Below are 21465 nucleotides of genomic sequence, written 5' to 3' on the forward strand. Positions count from 1 at the left end.
TGTTGATTTTGCATCTTCCTATCCTAATTGTGGAGATTGAAGAGTTTGATATCAAAATTTGAAATTTGTACAAAAAGAAATTGTTGGCTGAGCCATCATTTGTTTTGCAATTTGGTGATTATACTAGATTGTGGATTGGTGTGGCCTACCAAAAATCTAATGAGATGCCACTCATTTATTAGATAAAATTAAAGATGTATTATGCTAGTTTGTGATGAATTATACTTTTGGCCGAGGCACCTTCTTTTACAGGTATTCTCAATCTCAAGTTTGTTTCGTTAGATCCCTTGGCAACCCTCATTTAACTACCAATTTCCTGTAGTCATTACTGCCAATAGTTATTAGCAGTTTTTCTCTGTTGTGACTGATTTTTGTGACACATCAGTTTCTCTCTCATCCTTCATCTCATTCAGGATCTTAGGGTTTCTCCCTTTTGACCAGTAAGAACTCAGACAGCATAGATCATGACATGCAATGATTAGTGTCTTTTTAGCTATGCTTCTGATCCTAAACATTTTGTTTGTGTTACTTAAGAATGACAACGGTAAGATACCCATGAATTCTAAAGGTTGTCGAACTAGTAATTCGATACGGTTCCTTCTCCTACTTATTAATTTCTTATTCATAACACTACCAAAAATTATAAATGGCAAATTTCTAAAAAACAAGAGAAACCTTTAAATTTTTTACTTTTTCCAATTGAGCATCCGCTGTTTTTGGTTTATTGGCATGTGGCTCTATGGTGTTTTCTCATGTTTTCTTTTTGGTTTATCCCCGTACAACGTCTTTTTTAAAAATAAAAAAAAAATATTATCCTTGACTTTCATCGTATGAGTTGTCACTTTCATACTATCGTGGCTATCACCACATGTCGCCTTCACTTCATTGTTCTCATCGTCCTCGTCCTTGTATCTCATGGTTGAGACGATAATTTATAGAACATGACCTAAGGTAATATAATTTTTAAAAAATAAATATTACTCTATATTAATAAATCAAAAATAAAATAAAATTTTCGATTTTTTAAAGAAATTTAATTAATTAGTTATTATTATATATATAATTTTTATATTGGAAGATTATTCAAAAACAAGAGAAAAATGGCATATAGTATAAAACCATTACTTTTTTTATAAAGCTAATTATAGATTATTTCATGTAGTTAGTTGTCTTTGGTATTTCAGTTTTTAGATTTAAAAAATTTATCTTGCAATATCTATGGTTATGAAAGTGAAACATCTATTTCCATTTACCCTAATACTATTGGTTTTATTGATGAAAGTATGAAAACAATAGATAAAAAGATCATTTTCAACATCCTTATTATATTTTCAGTGGTGGTGGACGACGACACCATTATGGGTTGTGGGTGACTGTTGTGGACGAGAAAGAAGAGTGACAACGAGTAGTAAGACAAAGGGAGAGGAGGAAGCGGATGACATAGATGTCGATGCTTTGTATTTGCATCGACGCCACTCAACAATTGTGTCGGCACCAACACAGTTGCTAAGCGATGAAAGGTCGCTCGACATTTGCGTTAGCATTATGCAGATGCTGAGCGACTCTTTCGTCGCTTCGCATCTACGTCAACGATGCTTAGCATCTATATTAGTATCGACACAAATGAAGAGTGACGTAAGGGTTGTTTAGCATTTGCAAAGCAATGTTGCCCTTCCTTGCATTGTTGTTAGCATCAACATAGACACAGAGTGGCATTGCTCTACGTCTATATTTGCGTCGGTGTCAATGCAGATATCGAGTGGTCCTTTCGTCGTCCTATATTTGCATTGGTACTGACATAGTTGTCGAGCAATATTGAATCATATGTAGGGTGTCGGCATTTGCGTCATCCTTTTCCTCCTCTTCCTTTGCCTCAACTCTTGTCGATGTTCTCCTTTCTTATCTATAACAATCACTCGCAGCTCCCAGTGGTGTCGTCATTCATTATCATCGAAAACATAATCAGAATATTAAAATTATTTTTTTACCTATTATTTTTATGTTTTCGATGATAAAATTAAAGATATTAGTATAAATGAAAGTTAGATATTTTACTTTTATAACTATATAAATTTTAATATAATTTTTTTAAATCTAAAAATCGATATGGTAAGTAGATTGGTAATATGTAATAGTTTTTTTTTATGTTATTTTTCTTTTGGAAGATCCAACGGTTGATACAACTCATTCTATCTCTCGCCCGCTTGCGTCTCTGCCCTCGGGCGCTTGCTTTCTCACCCTCCTATGGCTTCGCTGGCCCCTCCCCTCCAATCGCGCCCTTCCCTCTCCCCCTCTCTGCGCCTCAAGAAGAGCTGCGCCCCCCGCGTGTCCGCCACGCTCGTCGTCTCAAACGTGGTTAGTTCCCTTCTTCTGCCGTTCGTCTTACTCTTTCTTGGGACCGTAATCATCTTCGCGCGCTGCACTGTTCTAATTCCTTTTGCCCCTTCATCCGGATGAAACCCTATGTTCTTTAGCCGGTTTCTTGAACTGCTTCGTCTGATGAAAGAAGCGGTTTTGTTGGTTGGATTGACGAATCTATGATGAATGGATTTAGTTGATAGTTGATGAAGGTATATGCACGTGAGCAAGAGAAGGCCCGGCACCTGAGTCAGCAGGACAATCATCAGTTGCTATGTAGCAGAATATCTCGTATTGTCAAATTTTGTCAAAACTTTCTCCTTTGAGCTCTGTCTGTGCCTAATGGAACACAATTTGGGATATCGAGATGTGATATTGTTGTTCTTGTTGTTTAAACGTTTGATTCCAATGATCAAGTTGCTGATTAGGAACGAAACTAGGGCTTCATGGCTTGTTGTTGGCTAGCATGGTTTGTTAAAAATACTGATGTTTTTCTTACAAGATTCTAGACTGCATTAGGATATGCATCTTGTGAGGATAGATAATGAATTGTGGCAGCATCACACAGAGTAATTTATGATATATCCTATTATTTGTTCCTATCCGTGGCAAGTTGTCTGCTGATAGATAACTGAGACAAAGTATGATCCTCTGGCACAAATTATTATTCTTCTCGGAACCTATGCCTGAAACTGCCTTTGTTTACCTTGGCTATATGCAAGCATTGTTACCAGGGTGGCACTGTGTTTTATTTGTTTTGATTAATTGAAATACTTAATTTGCATCATGCCGTCTTTATGTTTGATTTTGTAGCATAACAATGATGTGGAAAATAGATTTTTTTTCCCCAAACAAATGATGCGTAGCTTGTTTCGGTCTTATATGAGCTACACATATTTTCGCTACTTTAATCCGCCTTTCTATTGGTTGCACGTCTAGTAGTCATTCAGACTTATGGAGTTTCTGTAATGTACGTATTGATAATCTCTTGTATGGAAAACTTACATAGAAACCTTTTTCTCAATCATCCCCTGTTGCTGCTGATAAAGTTGTTCATTCTGTTTCCTTGTCTATATTTCACTATGTAAAATTGCTGATATAGCATCTTAGTGAGGGCTATGTTATCATCAGTGAGTCTTTGTCACCACTAGGTTGTGCCATGTATGTAACTATTTCCTTTTAGAGTACTTTTCCCTACCATTAAGCAAAGCCTTTTTAAAAAAGTAGCTCTTCTTTTTACATAGTTGCAGATTGAATAGCCAAATAAATGACAGTTGCTTCTTGGTTATGTATGTTAATTGTATACAAGCTACAGATCTATGAAATTGAGAAAGTGTGTACTGCAGGTTGCTGCTGAAACATCCCTAAGTTGGTCCTCAAAAGAGAAACTCAATCTTTCAAGTAAATGGAATCAGAGCTCCCTCCAAGAAATTGATTGGGAAAACTTGGAGGTTGATTTGTATCACTGGACGAGGCCATTGCGGCCTGTGCAGGTATAAGATAATGTGTGCTCCAGAGCTAGTTGATGAATTGATATCTTGCACTGCAAATCCATTTAGTAATCGTTCATGGGAAGTTTATGTTGTGGCGTTATCTAATAGTTGACCAGTGAATCTTGACTTTGAACTTTGCAGTGGTACCCTGGTCATATTGCTAAAACGGAAAAAGAACTAAAGGAGCAGCTGAAGTTAATGGATGTTGTCATAGAGGTTCGAGATGCTAGGATTCCCATGGCTACTAGTCATCCTCAGGTTATTTTTGTAATTTTTATACATGAACTACAAGCAAACTGCCAATTTTTAACCAATTGTGCTTTAAGTAACCAGATGGATTCCTGGCTTGGAACTCGGAAAAAGATTTTAGTTTTGAATAGAGAAGACATGATATCTGCTGCAGACAGAAATGCATGGGCGACATTCTTTGCAAGGCAGGGAATAAAAGTTGTTTTCTCTAATGGGCAGCTTGGAATGGTACACCCAAATCCTTACATGCTATGGCTTTTATGGTCATCAGTGGTCACAAATTAGTTTTTTGTTCATATGCAGGGAACCATGAAACTTGGGAGACTTGCAAAGTCATTAGCTGTTAGTGTGAATACCAAACGTAGAGCAAAAGGACTACTCCCTCGTCCAGTAATGCATTTTCCAGTGTTTCTTGAGCATATTATCTTTTGTCATATTCCTTTTTTTTCCTAATTTTGAGCAAGATGTTGGGTGCACTCACCAATGCTATATTCCAATAGAATGTGGGCTTATGCATGTTGTGACTGCTAATAGCAAGTAGTTTATTATCTTTGTACATGAATATAAGTTATAACAGCTAACCAGAATGCATATGCACCCGAAAAACACATGCATCCTGGTATACTTAAAGAATGAAACTGAATTGAGAAAAATCATGGGACTGTTATATAGCAAAAAGAAGGAAGAAAAGGCCCAAGGGCTTTTAAAGAGGATATCCTTACATTGAGTCAAATTACTTCAGTAGTGAGCTTTTGAACTTTGTTGTTATTCCTCATTTCCTTTTATCATTAACTCTGATCGAGAATCCAGTATTAGTGGGATCCTTCAAGATCATAAATGGTAGATAAATTTGGGATGTAGGGCTCAAAAGATTACAAGGAAGTGGAGAAAGGTGAATATCTACTGTCCTTTCCAAAGTGACCTAGGCGGATGGTCCCTATTCCACTATGTTTTCTTTGGTTTATGACTACCAGGAACATGCTTGGTTATGAAGATGAGGAGGATTTTACTTTGAATGGTTTGAGTTGATAAAAGTGAATCCTTTTAGTTAGGGTTCATACATCACTTGTTATATAGCACAAAAAATTACCAAGGATTTTTTTATATTCTTGAGCATTTGTTTCACAAGTGCTTCACTTAGCATAAGGCATAATATACTATTTATTGGCTCATAGTATCAAACTATTTTTTCATGTATGCTTCTTTAAGTATAATCTGTGCTGTTCGATGATCGATGAGAATATGAGATCTTTATACTTCTGTGTAACTGTTGTAATGTGTTATGTTCTGGTTCATTGGACAACCCCATTGATGTGCTATGTTCTCCTTGCTGCATAAGCTTCTGACTAAGAATTCATGTTTTTTGTTGATCAATAATATCTATTTCTTGTGCTTCCTATCAAATAGTTTTTTTTATTCTATTAAAAAGCTAAATTATTGTCATCTGTTTCTTGAGCTTCCCAATATGTATTTGCTTGACCTTAAAAAACAGCAAGTGCTTTAAGTTAGTTTTATGGAAGTTTAAGGTTCTCTTTGTTTCCATAGAATCATTCAATTTCATCTGAACAGTATCTTGTAGAAGATGATAAATGGATTATATATAGGTTCAGTTATTCTCAGGTTTTGTTTTCTCCATGAAATAATTTATAATAACAAGTTTGAAATGTATGATATACCTTCAAAGTTGGGAACATTGCTTTGACTGCTATGTAGTCAATGTTTTTCTTGTTTTTGGTGCAGGTGCGTGCTGGAATAGTTGGTTATCCCAATGTAGGTAAATCATCTCTAATTAACCGTTTGCTGAAGCGAAGGATGTGTCCAGCTGCTCCTAGACCTGGAGTTACAAGAGAACTGAAGTATATCCTCTTTATTAACGTATTGTTTTTAAAAAGGTTTCTTATAAGAGACACCGATAATCTACCCTAATATACAAAGTTATGTCTAGATAAACCCTGCAAATCCTTATGTTTGATCTCATTGGAATAGGAAAATCTTTTTGGGTTTCTGAAGTTTCTACATGTCAATGTTTTTGGACAGATGGGTACGTTTTGGTAAAGATCTGGAGTTGTTGGACTCTCCTGGCATATTGCCAATGAGAATTAGTGACCAGGCAGCTGCTATCAAGCTTGCAATATGTGATGACATTGGGGAGAGGTCATACGATGTCGCTGATGTAGCAGCCATTCTCGTGCAAATGTTGATAAGACTTCCTGAAGTAGGTTGGTTCTTTCTCCCACTGACTCGTGAACTCTCCAAAATAGTTAAAATATTTCATCTTTCCCAGTTTCCTATAACATATCTATCCATATATCTCCTTGGTGCGTATATGTATAAAAGGATGAACACAGGGCACACGGCTCTCACCAATATGAGTTTATGTAGCCTCACCCCTTTTATTAAAGAGTTTGCTTATATGACTTGAATCTTGATCACTCTGGCCAGGGACCTTACTAATGTACCAAGGCTGGTCATCGTTTTGAGTATGTGTAGAGATATGTACATGACAAAAATTACCTATAGCACATGACATCCATTCCCTTTAGTTCACTATCTTCTCTGAGTTTTCATCATGGCTTATGTGTTTGCGTTAATGCAAAAGGTCAAGGTTTTCCGAGATTTTTATCTTGTACATGGAAGATAGAGGTCACAAATTATGTGGTGGTAATGTTATTAAGCATGTGAGACTCTGAGCTCACATGGACTGAGAATCATTATCCTTGAAAACGTAGCAGTCTTAGATAGTTTTTCTGTATTGCAAGGAGCTGTTCACTGTTGGGAGCCCCATGCTTGGACTCGGGTAATCTCCTGAGTGCTTATTTTGCTGGCTAGAAAAGTGCTGTCTCCATTTTTTTCTCGATAAATAGTTAATACCCCTTGACAACAATCTGTTAATGGTGATACCCTGTAACTTGTTAACGGTTAATAACCACTTGTGTGGGTCAGATATGCACAAAGAAAATGGGATTCAACAGTTGATAGCCAAGTCTCCACTATTTACTAAACAGGTTTTTTGTGTATATTTCAGCCCACATACTAGACTTCTGTTTGTAAACAGTGAGTTCGTAATACAACGTCCTATTTAAATGCATTTTGCACTTTACACTTTCATGCTCTTTACACTTTCGTGCTGCTCTAAAGGTTTATAAATTAAACAGTTAGGAGACCGTTTTCTCTCTCATTTCCCCTCTCTGCTAATCAGAACATTATGCAACAGGTTCAGAAACTCTTCGCAAACGCTACAGGATTGATTTACATGATCAGTGTGGTAAAACGTATGCTTCCTTCTTTCACAAATTCTACTTATAGCTTGCTGCTGCCCCTGAATGTTAATTGGTCTTCTTGGCATCAATCGCTGCAGATTTCTTCAGAAGCTTGCTCTTCAACTGTTCAATGGAGATGTTAGCCAGGCAGCTTTCCGCATCTTGAGTGACTTCAGGAAGGGAAAGTTTGGTCGGGTTGCCTTAGAAAGACCTCCCAGGTGAAGCTGTTACTATTGAATTTCTGTATATTCTTCAACAGTACTTAGCCCTAGAAGAGATAAACGAGAAGAATATCCTGTAAGCAACTCCTCCTGAACTTGGCGCGACTATTGGAAAGAAGATGGAGCACCTAAGTCCTCACATGCAAAATTACATGGATAGGTATGTTGTAACTCCAGTGAATTAAACATTTATGGTCCTTAACAATGATTACTTGGTCCAAGTGATTTGTTTAGATAATTTGGCTCGATGCTGATGTCATAACCTGCATTGATTCTCTGATTTGTACATCATTTTAGACAATTCTACTTGTTTGAAATCCCTGAACATAGAGCATAATTAGATTATTTACACCCTCTCTCCTCGTGGCAATTTTACATATGGCTGTCAGACAAAAGTCTTAATCATGTATGCATTGCAGGATCAAGATAATTTGTTTTGGTTGCAAAGGTAGAGCTTGATCCAAAATTATATGCAATCCTACTTTATTTTCTATCTTTTTTCAAAAGAAAAATAAATCAATGGTAGACTCTGCATGCACAAAATCTGAAAGATTCTTAGTTAAAGATCTTAAGGACTATCACTACATTTAAAATCCTCAACTTTTAACTAGTGCCATCCAATTCCTGGCCTCTTTTAGGTTTGAGCCAAGGCCATAGAAGTGGTGGTGGAGATCCTAGTGACTTCTCCAACCTCCGTTTTTGTTGCCCCCACAAGGAGGATCAGAGGAACCAATCATCTGCCCTGCACTTGCTTTAGAAAAGTCCACTTGCTGCTGTGTCAATCTTCAGTTGTAGATGAGGTGGTTCATCAGAGGATAATAAATGCTTTGAGCTGGGCAAGAAGAAAGCTACATTGTCATTGTTCCATTCTTGGTTTCACAGAGATCCTTTCCTCTTTTTCCCCGCATGCGAAGTTGCAAACAAGCAGATCACAGGCTGCTATCAATTACTGTTTAATGAAACTACCAACTGTGGATGTGTTTGGATATAGTTTAATGGTCTCCCCTCCTCTCTCTTCTTAGTTCCTTTTCCAGTCTGGAGTAGTTAAGCTGCACCTTTCCTTGCCCCTTCTAGTTTTCAAGTGGGATTTAAGATTATTTAAGCAAGCATGTTTTGTAATAATGTTAAGCATTCTGCTTCAATATGAATCCTATGTCCAATCTTTTAAGTTACCTGTGCAGGCATTCTTCCAAGCTGAGATATAACAGAACACAGAGAAAAGAAAAAGTAAAAAAAAAAAGGTTACATAAGTTTTCAAATAAAACTCTGTAAGCTGATCTGCATCTAAAACCCATAAGTTAGATCTGATGCATCTTCTCTCCCTGTATCAGTCTTCTTGATATTTGTCACAGTGTGAAACAATTAATTGTCAGGGATGTCATTTTCAGAACTCTGCCATCTCATGTGGTACATGCATTGAAAGGACCACATGGAATGCAACCAGTGAATCCTTGGTTTGGTGAGAGCCATGAGCTTTTATTTGGTTTAGTCCTTAATTTAATGTGGTATGTGCATGCTTTCACTCTCAATGGACAGCATGCCAAATTATCCACTGAATCTGCAGCTCAAGATCACTGCCAAAAGCCAAGCATTGATATATCAGCACAATCATCTGATCCCAATTCCCAACCAACCAATACTTAAATCCATTGCAGTTGAAGCAGACAGCTCTTAGTGGCTCAGAAGGCATGTGCTTTAGCTCTCCAATGGAATATTGTCCCCCCCACCCAACCATTATTGCATTGCTTTCAGAGTCTGGAGAACTGCACACTTCAACCAGAAATGTAACAGTTAAGACTGAGGCCAACTTGTCCCAGAGCTACTGCAAAATGGCATGGCCAAGGAAGACTTGAACACCATATGGTAGACAGCTCCATTCTCTTGCCTAACCTAATTAAAAGTGTGGTGAAAGGACGGCAAGAATAGTGGAGATAAAGGTGTTGTAAAAGTTAGGGCTACCTACTTTGGTCAAATGGACAAGGCAGTGAGGGGATGAAGTCAATGCCCTCATATATATATATATATACACACACATAGAATACCCTCTTCTTTCACTTGTTAATCCATGCCCACCTCCACCACAAGTGCTTCTTCCCTCGACCACTCATCATGGGCAGGTCTCCTTGTTGTGAGAAGGCACACACCAACAGAGGAGCTTGGACCAAGGAAGAAGACCAATTACTGATCGCCTACATCAAAGCCCATGGCGAAGGCTGCTGGAGATCTCTCCCCAGAGCTGCAGGTCTCTGTGGTTCATGTCACGGGCATTTTGATCACTTCATGCTTGCGCTTCTATCTCGCTTGAACTGCGTTCCTGATGTAGGCCTTCTGCGGTGCGGCAAGAGTTGCCGGCTTCGGTGGATCAATTACCTCCGTCCCGACCTCAAGCGAGGCAACTTCACGGAGGAGGAGGATGAGCTCATCATCAAGCTCCATGGCTTGCTCGGAAACAAGTAATGTCTCGGTAGACTCGTGCTTGATGCTCCTGCTCACCGAGTTACTACCTACTTGTCTTCTGACGCCGATGCTTTGTACGTGTAAGATGGTCTGTCATCGCCGGGCAGTTGCCGGGAAGGACCGACAACGAGATCAAGAACTACTGGAACACCCACATCAAGCGCAAGCTCGTCGGCCGCGGCATCGACCCGCAGACTCACCTCCCGGTGCACGGCGGCGCCGCCACGCCAGGGAAAGCCTTGAAGTCGCCATCGAGTGCTGCCTCGCCGGCGGAGAAGGAGAGGTGCCCCGACCTCAACCTCGACCTCTCGATGAGCCTTTCTTTCTCTTCTCCGACGCCGTCGGAGGTGTTTGCAGCGGCTGATCCAGCGGCAGATGCTACAAGCAGTCCTCCTACATCAGCAGTCCCACCTCGTCATGCTCATGCCATCTGTTTGTGTTACCACCTGGGTCTCCAAAGCAGCGAAACTTGCAGCTGTCAAGAAAACCCTAGCCATCATGTTCTTAGATACTACAGACCCTTGGAAGAAGGGCAACACACACATTAACTGTAATGGATTCCACCACTGGATTAAGATGATGCAGAATGTTAGACTACTGTTATAGTCAGCTTCACTCATCCATGTTTAACACGATGATAAGTGTTGACACTACTGTTACAGCATCTGAAGTGTGATGGGAAGCTTTTGTCATGGTTGGAGAGCATGTGAGGTGTTCCAGGTAGGTAGCCAAACATCCAGTAAAGAATCAAGGACAGAGACACAAATGAAAAGGTGTAGAGTTTGGTAAGAGATCGAAACTTGCTCCAGCTAGAAGGCTGGTCGGATTGTGTCTTGTGCTGAGTGTGAGTATAGCATTTGTTGTTGTACTGATACAAAATGTCTTCTCTCCTTCCTTTTCTTTCTTTTTCCAAGCAAACTGCTCATGATTGTCAGAATCTTACTGTGCTCTATGAAGGAATGAACAAGGAAAAAAAAAAAGTTGAAGAAACAGTTCTTATAGCATAGTTCAGAGATTAGTATTTGTAATTTTTTATTATTTATAATATCATATTCTTAAGTTATTCCTCTATAAATTAAGATATATATTCATGATTTATAACTTAATTCTAATAATATTTTTTCACTCTTAACTTACGACCTCTTTTTTTACTTCTCCTTTTTTTAATTGTCAGAGATGACATAAAATGACAAAGAAAAGATAGATGATGAAGATAAATAAACCGAAGATCGAAAAGAAGGATGTGAGAAATAGTATTTAATGTCTGTTATAATGATTTAACATTTTTAAAGTTATGTACATTATATGATAGTAAAAAAGATATCATCTTCCTGCATTAACCTACAAGATATTATATCTTTTTTAATTTTTAAGAGATTATGAATGATAAGAAGGTGACTCTAAATAGTAAACTCCTTCAATTAATTGAGGATAAATTCATTAAAAAAGTCTTCGATTTTTATTTTGTTTTCATATAGTATCTCCTTTACATCTTTTATTTTCTAAAAGATGAGATTATTCTTGCCCGTCGTGATCATCTTTGCTTTGTCATTCTGTCATGACCACTCCACCTCCATCGTCACTCGCTCATTGTCCACTATTTTCACCCCTCAGTGAGCAGAGTAGCTCGAAAGGAGTTAAAAGATGATGAGAACAACAACCTAGCCTCCATGTCACTTGAGTGAGCAAAGTATGGCTCATCGTCATTGGTCAACCGAGTGATGTCACAAGCGATGCTAACAAGGACATGATGGAGATGTCTAGCGAAGGTTGCTGGCAAAGTAATAAGGTGACGACGAAGATCGGCTCGATGATAGTGGTAGACAAGGGCGAGGGCATACACGAGGGTCCTAGCAGCCTCCACAAGGACACGACGAAGAGGGTATTCATAGGAATCAAAAGCGGTAGGGCCTCGTAGGACGAAGACGACCACGATGGAGCGAAGATCAAGGGTAAAATGGTAAAGATGATAAGGAAGGGGCATTCTGCCGTAATAAAGCAAAAAACAAAGTTTTTTCTACCAGAAATAAGAAAAAAAACTTGGAACTTTTTTTTGTTGTTGTTGAAGAATTTGCCCATTAATTAAGCAAGAATCACTGAAAAATTGGAAGGCTGGATAGAGTTGTGTTCATTTCAGAATCTATAACAGATGCTGGGTCCAGATGGAAGGGAAAGTGGTGGTGGTGCTCATGGTGTTTAACCCAGTGGTTGACATTTTTCTTAAGCAAACAGAAGGTTTTGTTCAGTGGAATCCAATATTCTTCCTCCTATGAATTGATAGGTTACCAGCAACCTGGTTTGACGAGAGGTATCCTCTGGTTTTACTGGTAAATCCTTTTCTTCTTCTTCTTCTTCTTCTTCTTCTTCTTCTTCTTCTTCTTCTTCTTCTGTTTTCCTTTTTCTGTGGACCAGTGAAGCTTGAGAAAGCTTGACGATCATCTCTTTTGCTGCATAGATTCCGTAGCCAACAGAAGTAATCAATCAGAGACACTCGCATTGGCTTCTTAACATGACTTGCCATTTCACATCAACCATTCAATGTGCATGGGAGGGTGGCACTCCGAGCCCCACCTCCTTGTCCACTTGACATGCATTGTATTGCTCACAGGACTGGAATCTTTCGAAGATAGCATGAGAGTTGGTGGTTTGTACGAGTTTGGCAGCCAGATGACGACACAAAGGACGGCCAACAGTTGGACTGTTTTCTACTTCGTCTTCTCTCTCAACGTGAATCTCGGGTTGTGCTTCCGAGTCCTTCACTCCTCCATGCAAGAAAATGGAGCGGGGTCAGATTCTAGAGAGCTTTCGATCATTGAGAGACGGTGACTCACAGCCTTGGTGGTTCGGCCATCTTCCTGTACCAACCAGCTTGTCCTTCACGATTGTGTACCACACATTCTGTCACCCTCTGTCCTGTCTGTCCTCCACCGAGTGAAGCTTTAGAGAAGTTGCCAAAGTGTTGGACTGAGGGAGTTAGGTACACCAAAGAGAACAGGAGAATTAGGTGGGTTTGGTGAGCGCAAGCTGTTTGTCAGAATGTAAATGACAAACATTTGGTAATTGGTTCAAGATCCCAATGCACATCTCTTAAGGGCATCATGGCTGGTCTAAAGGTCAATGCTCATTCCTTTTGCATCTATATACACTCACTGTCAGAAACTTGAACTTAATGGTGGAGTCTTGGCATGACAAATACTTGGATACTCTATTTTGAGTCGTTTAAAGAATTGAAAGATACAGTAATTTTAAGCTATTGTTTAATTTGAGGTTAAGTATTTTTGGGTGAATAATTCAAATTCAACGGAGTCAAAAGTCGTCGGAACAACTAATTATCTCACCTAGTATTAAGATATAACGAGAGACTCGGGTAGAAAATGACTAATCATGGATGAAGATGTTAAGACTTAAAGAAAGGGAGATCGTTACGCCATGATTTGATTCTCCATAAATAAACTAAAACTTAAATTTACTTATATGGATCTAACGAACGTATTACTAACAAATTTTGATTCTCCTTTGCTTTGTGCCATTTTTTCTGGCCTCATGGGAACTAAGATTGAAAAGGAAAAAAAAAAGAGTCTATTCATGCATCCTTTTTCTTCTTTGTTTCCAATTTTGTGTGTTGAAATGCGATTTCTTTTTCCTTATTTTCCTTAAGGATCACATGATTCACAGAGGACAATCACCATGGGATTCATATGATTTACGTAAGAAAATTTGCAACCTACAACGAAATAGTAAGCATGACTGATGACTACGACTATTGGATTCACATGCAGAATAGTGCAGATTCATTTAATCCGACGTAATTTACAATTGGAATGGATTCAGAGTCAAATCTAATATTAAATACAGTGAGAAGTTCGAATTAGCTAAGATTTGACTTTGGATTATCGATCTTACGACGACGCAAAAGACTTTGATCCCTAACTAAATGTCATTATGACATCAATCGGCCGGTGAGCTCCTCCTCCTCGTGAGTCTTGATAACGAGGTCGGACTTGGGGTAGGCAGCGCAGGTGAGCACGCTTGGACGATCTCGCCGGCGCGGCTAGAGTACGGTAGGCTGATGCCCTCCTCCTCCGCCTGGTCCAGGATGTACATTTCGTCGGGGCACCCGATGTTGAACTCGCCTTCGGGGGGTGATCAGCTTGGCGTTGTACGTGGCCATGGCGGGGACCCACCGAACAGCGACCGCCCGGCCTTCTGGAGGGCGGAGAACCCGACGCTCCCATTCCCGTGGCTCCGGGGAGGGCGGCGGTGGCCGAGGCTGCTGCCATGGAGACGGGAGCAGAGAGAGGAGATGGCCTCGGGAGTGCAGCTGAGTCAGTATTGTAGAGCGGGAGGGAGTGTTGGCTGGTGGATCTTGTCCTGGCACGTGGCAGTACGTCAATGGATGGCATATCACTTTAGGGTGAGCTGTGCAGTCTGTTGGCAATTCAGTAGCCAATCAAAAGTTTGGGATGATGGAATGCAGTCAACCAAACTTTTCGTACTTGTAATAATATTCCAAATTCGGCTTATGTGGCCACATAGGAATATGTGATCGTTTAACCACCCAAAATAAGATTAGAATAAGGTTATCAACGTAAAATATATCGGTGTCAACTAATTTAACTAATAAAGATTTTGATAATTTATCGTTATATTCATGTTTTATTTTTATTAATTGAAGGTTGAATCAAGTAAATTTGTTTTGAAGAGAAACATTTATTTCATAGGCTTCCTCGTATCTATATCTTTTGTCATATTTATATCTGTATAACTTGTCAACACAGGTGGTCCACCTCGAAAGCTTAAATAAGTCTTAGAGCAGCTTCCTTTGATATATATAAAAATCCACTTCACTGTTGCCCAATGATTTTTGCTTGGATTTGCAAGAAATCTACTGGTAACACCCACTGCATATGCGATGTCTGACCTCATACATACCATTATATATATTAAACTTCCAACTGCTGAAGTATAAGGAACCTTTTGCATTTTCTCCTTCTCCTCATCACTTGATAGACTCTATTCTGAGCACAACTTAAAGTGACCTGCAAGAGGAGAACTAACTGGCTTTACATTACTCACACTGAACCTTTCCAATACATTCTCGATGTATTTCTCCTGTGACAATCAAATCTTCTTGGTTTTTTTGTCACGGGAAATCTGCATGCCTAGTATTTGCTTTGTTGGCCACATGTCCTTCATTATAAAAGACTCACTCAATTCCTTCTTCAACCTGTCAATTTTAGATATATCTTTCCCAAAAATAAGTATGTCATCAACATAAAGTAAAAGAACAATAAAATCCTTACCAAACCGTTTGATGTATACACAATGATCTGAAGTCGTTCTTTTATATCCATTTTCTATCATAAATGAATCAAACTTTCTGTACCACTGTCTTGGAGCTTACTTTAGCCCATATAAGCTCTTCCTCAATTTGCAGACAAAGTTCTCTTTACCTTTGACTTTGAAGTCTTATGGTTGCTCTATATAAATTTCCTTCTCTAAATCACCATGAAGGAAAGTTGTATTCACATCTAACTGCTCAACCTCCAAGTCCTGACGAGTAGCAATACCAAGAGCAACATGAACAAAAGATATTTTAACAACAGGAGAAAAAATCTCTTCAAAATCAATACATTTTCTTTTACCAAAGTCTTTCATAACCAATCTAGCTTTGTACTTTGGTTGAGAACAATATTCTTGAGTCTTCAACTCGAAAACTCACTCGTTCTTCAAGGCCTTCATTTCCTTTGGTAGTTATACCAAATCATAAGTGTGGTTCTTTTGAAGAGCATCCATCTATTCCTGCATAGCAACTAACCACTTCTTTTTCTGCTCACTTTCAATTGCTTCTTGGTAACTCTTTGGTTCACCTGCATCAATAAACATCACATACTCATTTGTAGAGTATCTTCTGGAAGGTTGACGTTGTCTAGAATATCTTCTCAACTGAGGTTTTGTAGGAAGTTGCTCTCTAACTTCTTCTTGCTCAACATGTCCTACAGATAGATCAACATCAGGCTCTACACCATCGTCCTACATATCTCCCTTATCACCCTGATATACTGGAGGAGTAACTAGGTCACAATCTACTCATCCTTTTATAGAAATTTTGGCAAGGAGAGAGGGCTCGAGTAGGAAAGAGCTACCCGTGGATGGAGTCGAGAACTCAGTTGACTCATCGGACTCGGGTCGTGACAATTGCTCAAACCGGACCTAGGTTTCGCCCATGTAAAGTGCTTTTATGATAGCTTTGGTCGCATATTTAGGATCATCTATGTGCCATTTGTAGTTGAAATTCTGCTCTCCCCTCCAAAGTAAAAGTTTAGTTAGTGCTCGGAAGACCCACTACTATGATACCATGCCTCATCCGATATTCATGATCTTAGTTTAATGGTTTCTCGACTTAGTTCTTCTTGGATAGTCGAGTCTCTCCTGAATTTGAGGTCATTACAATACTTTGTCTCTACCGACTAATTGCTTCTGCACACTTAGTGACTTAGAAAGTATTTTCTTACTATCCTTCCACTAATCAAATTGAAACTTTTCGTTGTGGTCACCATTATCTGCTTGTTGTATAGTCCCTACCAACTTTAATTCTTTGGCTACTTGCTTGGTATTGATGATTGCTCGCCAAGTCTTGCCCCTCGAAAGCACCGAGATACTCATGAGAGAAGATAAACTCTTGAATAATCCATCATCCAATATCTTGTTTGATAGATCTCAGGGATTCTCCCATTTCAGAAATGATGCCAAATATGGATAGTTGGCTAGATTTTTGACTCCTTCGTTAAGTTCAAATTGACATTCCATCTTGCACAAATTGCCATTCCATCTTGCACCCTCATGAAAAGGGCTTTGACAACTGATTTGCTTGCACATTGGCATATTCTATAAGAGTGTCCCTCTCCAAATACCCTTGCCTCCGTTGAGGCCTTCTAACTCTAATTTCATTATTGCGAGATGAGTCTACGTCCCCCGCATCAATTCTTTCATCATATAGTTGAGGGTATATATATATATGTGTCTTTTAATGCACTTCTCAAAAGTGCCACAATGTATGGAGAGCCACAGTCTATAAGAAAAAAAGACTTCAAGAACAATATGGTTACTATTTTTGCCTTCTATAGAAACCCCACACTAAGAATGATTGATTGTCCATGCAAAGTGCCACAAAGTTGGTGCTCCTACTCAAATCTCCAATTTGGATGTCAACTCCTTTCACCAATCAAGCTATGCCTTCGAATTGACTATTTTCATGAAACCTAGAGTCTTTGTCAGCTTCAATCTAAGTTGATTTATTTCTTAGTCTACTATAAAGTTATGTGTGGCTCATGTGTCCACCAATTCGCAAGTTGTCTTCCCATTCATCTTCATACCCACAAACATCAACAGGTTGTCATGTGCCTTTACCTCTTTCGTCATTTCCTTATATTGCTCTTCTGTTAATCTCGGAGTTCATTCAATAATTACACCGCCCCATTATGAGATTTTTGTGGTGATTCTTCGTTACTACTTAATTTTGATAAACTTGAGGTTAAAGAGTCAGCCTTCTCTTTTAGCCTATACTTAGGCTTTCACTTGGACTTACCTCGTAATGCATTAGCAAACGCATAACTCTCATGCGTTGTCTTAACAATGATTCATCACTACTTGAATATGACCTGCTTGAGCTAGAAGATTTTGCCTTAGTTCGATCCGTCTCCTCTAGTTCGTTAGAAGCTATAAGAGTATTGAGCACCTCCTTTTATTGTGGGAAATTCTATCATTCGATGCTTCCACCTTACAAAAGATATTTGTTAGGTATTATGATGTTCCTTGTGGATCTATATCTTATTAGATTACCTTTCTTCTTCGAGCCCTTCCATCTAGAAGCTTTCAAAGATCCCTACTCCGATAAATACTTCTTTTTCTACCATCTTTGAATAGAAATCTATGAGCTATTCCAGTTTAGCAATTGTACCTATTAGCTCACAAACATTCCAATGATGCAATTTCCGTTGAGCCCATGGTTTTAGATCATCGAAGAAGCAAAAAAATTTATCTTTCTTAAACATGTCTTGGATGTCTAGAATTTGCACAGAAAACTATTTCACATAATCTCGAACTATAGAGGTATGGCGAAGGTGTCGCAACTTCCGATGATCGATGAATTATATCTTCTCTAGCATGAACTAAGTTCATAATTTCCTCTTTAATGCATTCCAACTGCTAATGTTATAATGACCTTGCTACATTTCTTCCTGTACGTTATAATAGTTTTGCATCATCGACTAGATATATCATCACTAATGATACCTCGGAATCTTTTGATTTGGGTTGCGTCGCTCTGAAGTGCTATTTCATATCGAAGAGAAAGTATTCTAACTTCTTGGCATCCCAAGCACCCTCGAATTTTTACGATTTGGGGGCCTTTACTCTTGACAAGAGATAGCCATAAGACATTTCTCCGCTCACATGCATAGCTTATATAAGTACTGATACATGAGTTATCAAGTCCCTTACTCGTTGTTGTGATTATTACACAGATTCTCTTTTGTTATTCATCAACCTTTCGACTATGATCTCTAACTAATCCAGTCAGGATTTCAACTCTCATTGAACAAAAAGTAAACACACTAAAGATGTTACAACACCCCTTATAGACAATTGACATTTTACACCACAAGATCGTTAGCTAGAAATTAGGTTATAGCACATGAGAATATAAATGTTCTATTCTATTTTTCCCTTCATGGTCATGAATGAGTCTATACATAATGTATTCAATATAATATATCTATGTGTCTATATTTTTCAATTTTGTACATACTTTACACTGCATAAATAGGGCTTATATTAGGCTTAGTAACCATATTTTAATTAGCTTTTATGATTATTTGAGTCCTGTACACACAAGTTATATGCGGTCATCACGAAGAGTCAAAACTATTTGATCATCCAAGCAATCATTTTGGGTATTTTCTGACTTTATAGAGTGGCATGAGATATCAGGCTCTAAAGCTACTCGGGTGGCACATTACTAGATGAGTTTTGGAGTAATGTTTAGGGTTGATTTGTTATTTTATTTTCTGGTAATGTTATGTGGGCACTTGTGGGGACTTTTGGTTATAACGAACCTCCTTGAACCCTTTGTCGTATGACCATTTAGGGTTTACGAAGTCTATAGTTATAATTTATATTATTTATTAAGTATTTGTTAAAATATTTACTTGTGAGAATTTGAGTATAATGCTTCTTCTAACTTGTCTTCTCCTTTGAAGATCCTTAGGAGAACTTAAGAGGTTATGAGGAAGTTGACGTTTTACAAACGGACATACAAGATTGCCATATGACTTAACAAATCTAACTAAACCCATAAAAATGTGATATTGTACAACTGAAAATATTTTAATTTTTTTTATAATAAAAATAAAAAATAACAATAAACAAAAATAGGGTTGACGATAGCATTTTCTACCTCATATATGCTACCTACAAGAGAACACTCATGAAGAACAACAAGAAAGAATTAAAAATCGTTATAGATAAGCATTAAAAACCTAGTTTACATTAATTCTTGACTCTTTGATGCTTTTTGTCTTGGGTGGATGTATCATATACAAGAAATTTTTTGTACAGTTAAGTCACATTGGATACTTTGATGCTTATACCTTGAGCAGATGTGTCATGCATAAAGAGATACTTTATCGATTATGACATATCGATAACTTTTATACTTTCGTCAAAAGTGAAAGTCTCATATAAGAGGACACTTCAATCTCGTTGGATGCTTCATATATTTTTTAATGCTTCAACTATGTGACATTATTTTTAGATTTTTATTTTTTTATCATGGGTGAGCACATCATATTCAAAGAACCATTTTGACCATAAAAGATATTTTATTTTTTATCCTAGATAAATACATCATATACAAAGACTCTTTAAATACTTTCATGTCCTTAGTAGTTGCATCAAACATAAAGGAATATCTTGAATTTTTTTTTACTTACGAGCAAATACATCATGTGCAAAAGAAATACTTTTGAGTATTTTAAATGTATTAAACTCACGTATACCAAGATGGAGCTCGAGTACCCTAGACTCGGACATGGGTCATGCCTAGGTCAAGTGTTGACTCCGAGTTGATCATGCCTATGGAGCCTTCTTGGTCAAGCATGCGATTGGGTTACAACTTGGTGCAAGAAAATAAATGGGTTTGCTAATCCAACCGAGCTTCGAAACTTAATTTCAAGAAAACATCATCAACCACTAAGCTACTAGTCTTTCATCCCTGATAGTGTGAGCTGACCCAAACTCAAACTCCTCAACTACATCCCCACCATTTCAACGACGGAGCAACCCTCGACATGCCCCTTCGAAGGCAAGCGAAGCTGAATCGCAAGCTTCGGGATATGTGCATGACGCCAAAGATCTTCGCACTCGGATCGCTCAACGTCTCCTGAATTCGTCGGATGATCATTAAACATTGCCACCAATATCAACGCATTTAATTTGTTAATATAAGTGGGAGTTGGATCCTTAGCTGCAAACAATGGTCGATTCATTTGGAAGGTTCCGTCAAATTTAATCCCACTATCCTACCTCAACTATGGTTTGTCGAGAGACTTCAATTATAATTAAACTAAAAGCATAGTTGCATGACATATAGTCAAACTAAGGCCATTAAATGCTAGTAATTCCTTGTCGATCATTAGGTCCTAACTCTTTTGAGTCCATCTCTAAATTGGCCATTGCTCGAAGTAAATAATATTATACTATAGTTATCGAAGATATATAATACTAGAAGAAGATTGTAGAAAAATTGATGTAGGACTCGTTACGGATGGAAGGAAGGAGTTGATGTCCCTCCTATTCTGGATGGATCAAGAAGGAAGAGTGACAATAAGAAAAGAGGTTTTGGTATTGGTGTAGAAAACTCATGAAATGATCCATCAATATCCATTTAAATGATAATAAAATGATGTATACAAGAAGAAAAGTTCCGATGAAAAGCTTTGGAGGGAAATATATCAAATTAAAATTTTAATGTGTAGATGCTACCAAAGAGAGTTAAAAATTATATATCAAAAAGCAAAAAAAAAAAAAAAAAAGACTCATAGAATGATAGAGGCAAAAATAAGTTTTGCACAATTTGGACAAAAAAAAATGTTCATTCTCAATTGTAAAAAATCATTGAAAAAAAACATCAAACGATATCCTTCGAAAAAACCAAAAGCAAAAAAAAGAAAAGAAAGAAACATAAATCACGATCAACAAACTTAAGAAAGAGAAAGATGACTTAGTGACCTTCTCTTTATTACCTTAATCAACATGATCAGCTAAACTGTGGTGCAAGCAAGTTGATGTTGTGGAAGTCCTGACCATATCTTATTTGTTTTTACCATACCATAAATTTAGATGTTAATTAATTACTTTCGATGAAGA

At 38.1% G+C, this 21465-nt stretch overlaps 2 protein-coding genes across 3 annotated transcripts; both read left to right on the plus strand.

The window, feature by feature from the left end:
- Positions 1 to 2198: 2198 nt before the first annotated feature.
- LOC135620254 (DAR GTPase 3, chloroplastic-like) lies at positions 2199 to 8749 on the plus strand. 2 transcript variants are annotated; one of them, XR_010489672.1, is made up of 10 exons: positions 2199 to 2355; positions 3705 to 3851; positions 3993 to 4109; positions 4185 to 4328; positions 4404 to 4490; positions 5841 to 5956; positions 6138 to 6319; positions 7315 to 7372; positions 7459 to 7741; positions 8220 to 8749. XR_010489672.1 is itself a non-coding variant. In XM_065123074.1 (9 exons), the coding sequence occupies exons 1-9, from the start codon at positions 2245 to 2247 to the stop codon at positions 7580 to 7582; spliced, it is 1086 nt and encodes a 361-aa protein (XP_064979146.1). In that variant the 5' UTR covers positions 2199 to 2244; the 3' UTR covers positions 7583 to 7958. The 2 variants fall into 2 exon arrangements, 1 of the variants encoding a protein (XP_064979146.1); XM_065123074.1 differs by lacking the exon at positions 8220 to 8749 and having other exon boundaries at positions 7459 to 7958.
- Positions 8750 to 9596: 847 nt separating this feature from the next.
- On the plus strand, positions 9597 to 10702 carry LOC103995693 (myb-related protein 308). The gene is made up of 3 exons (XM_009416345.3): positions 9597 to 9823; positions 9905 to 10034; positions 10124 to 10702. The coding sequence occupies exons 1-3, from the start codon at positions 9691 to 9693 to the stop codon at positions 10584 to 10586; spliced, it is 726 nt and encodes a 241-aa protein (XP_009414620.2). The 5' UTR covers positions 9597 to 9690; the 3' UTR covers positions 10587 to 10702.
- Positions 10703 to 21465: the final 10763 nt, after the last annotated feature.

This window comes from Musa acuminata, chromosome BXJ2-8 (assembly GCF_036884655.1).
Source record: "Musa acuminata AAA Group cultivar baxijiao chromosome BXJ2-8, Cavendish_Baxijiao_AAA, whole genome shotgun sequence".
In the NCBI taxonomy this organism is placed as follows: domain Eukaryota; kingdom Viridiplantae; phylum Streptophyta; class Magnoliopsida; order Zingiberales; family Musaceae; genus Musa; species Musa acuminata.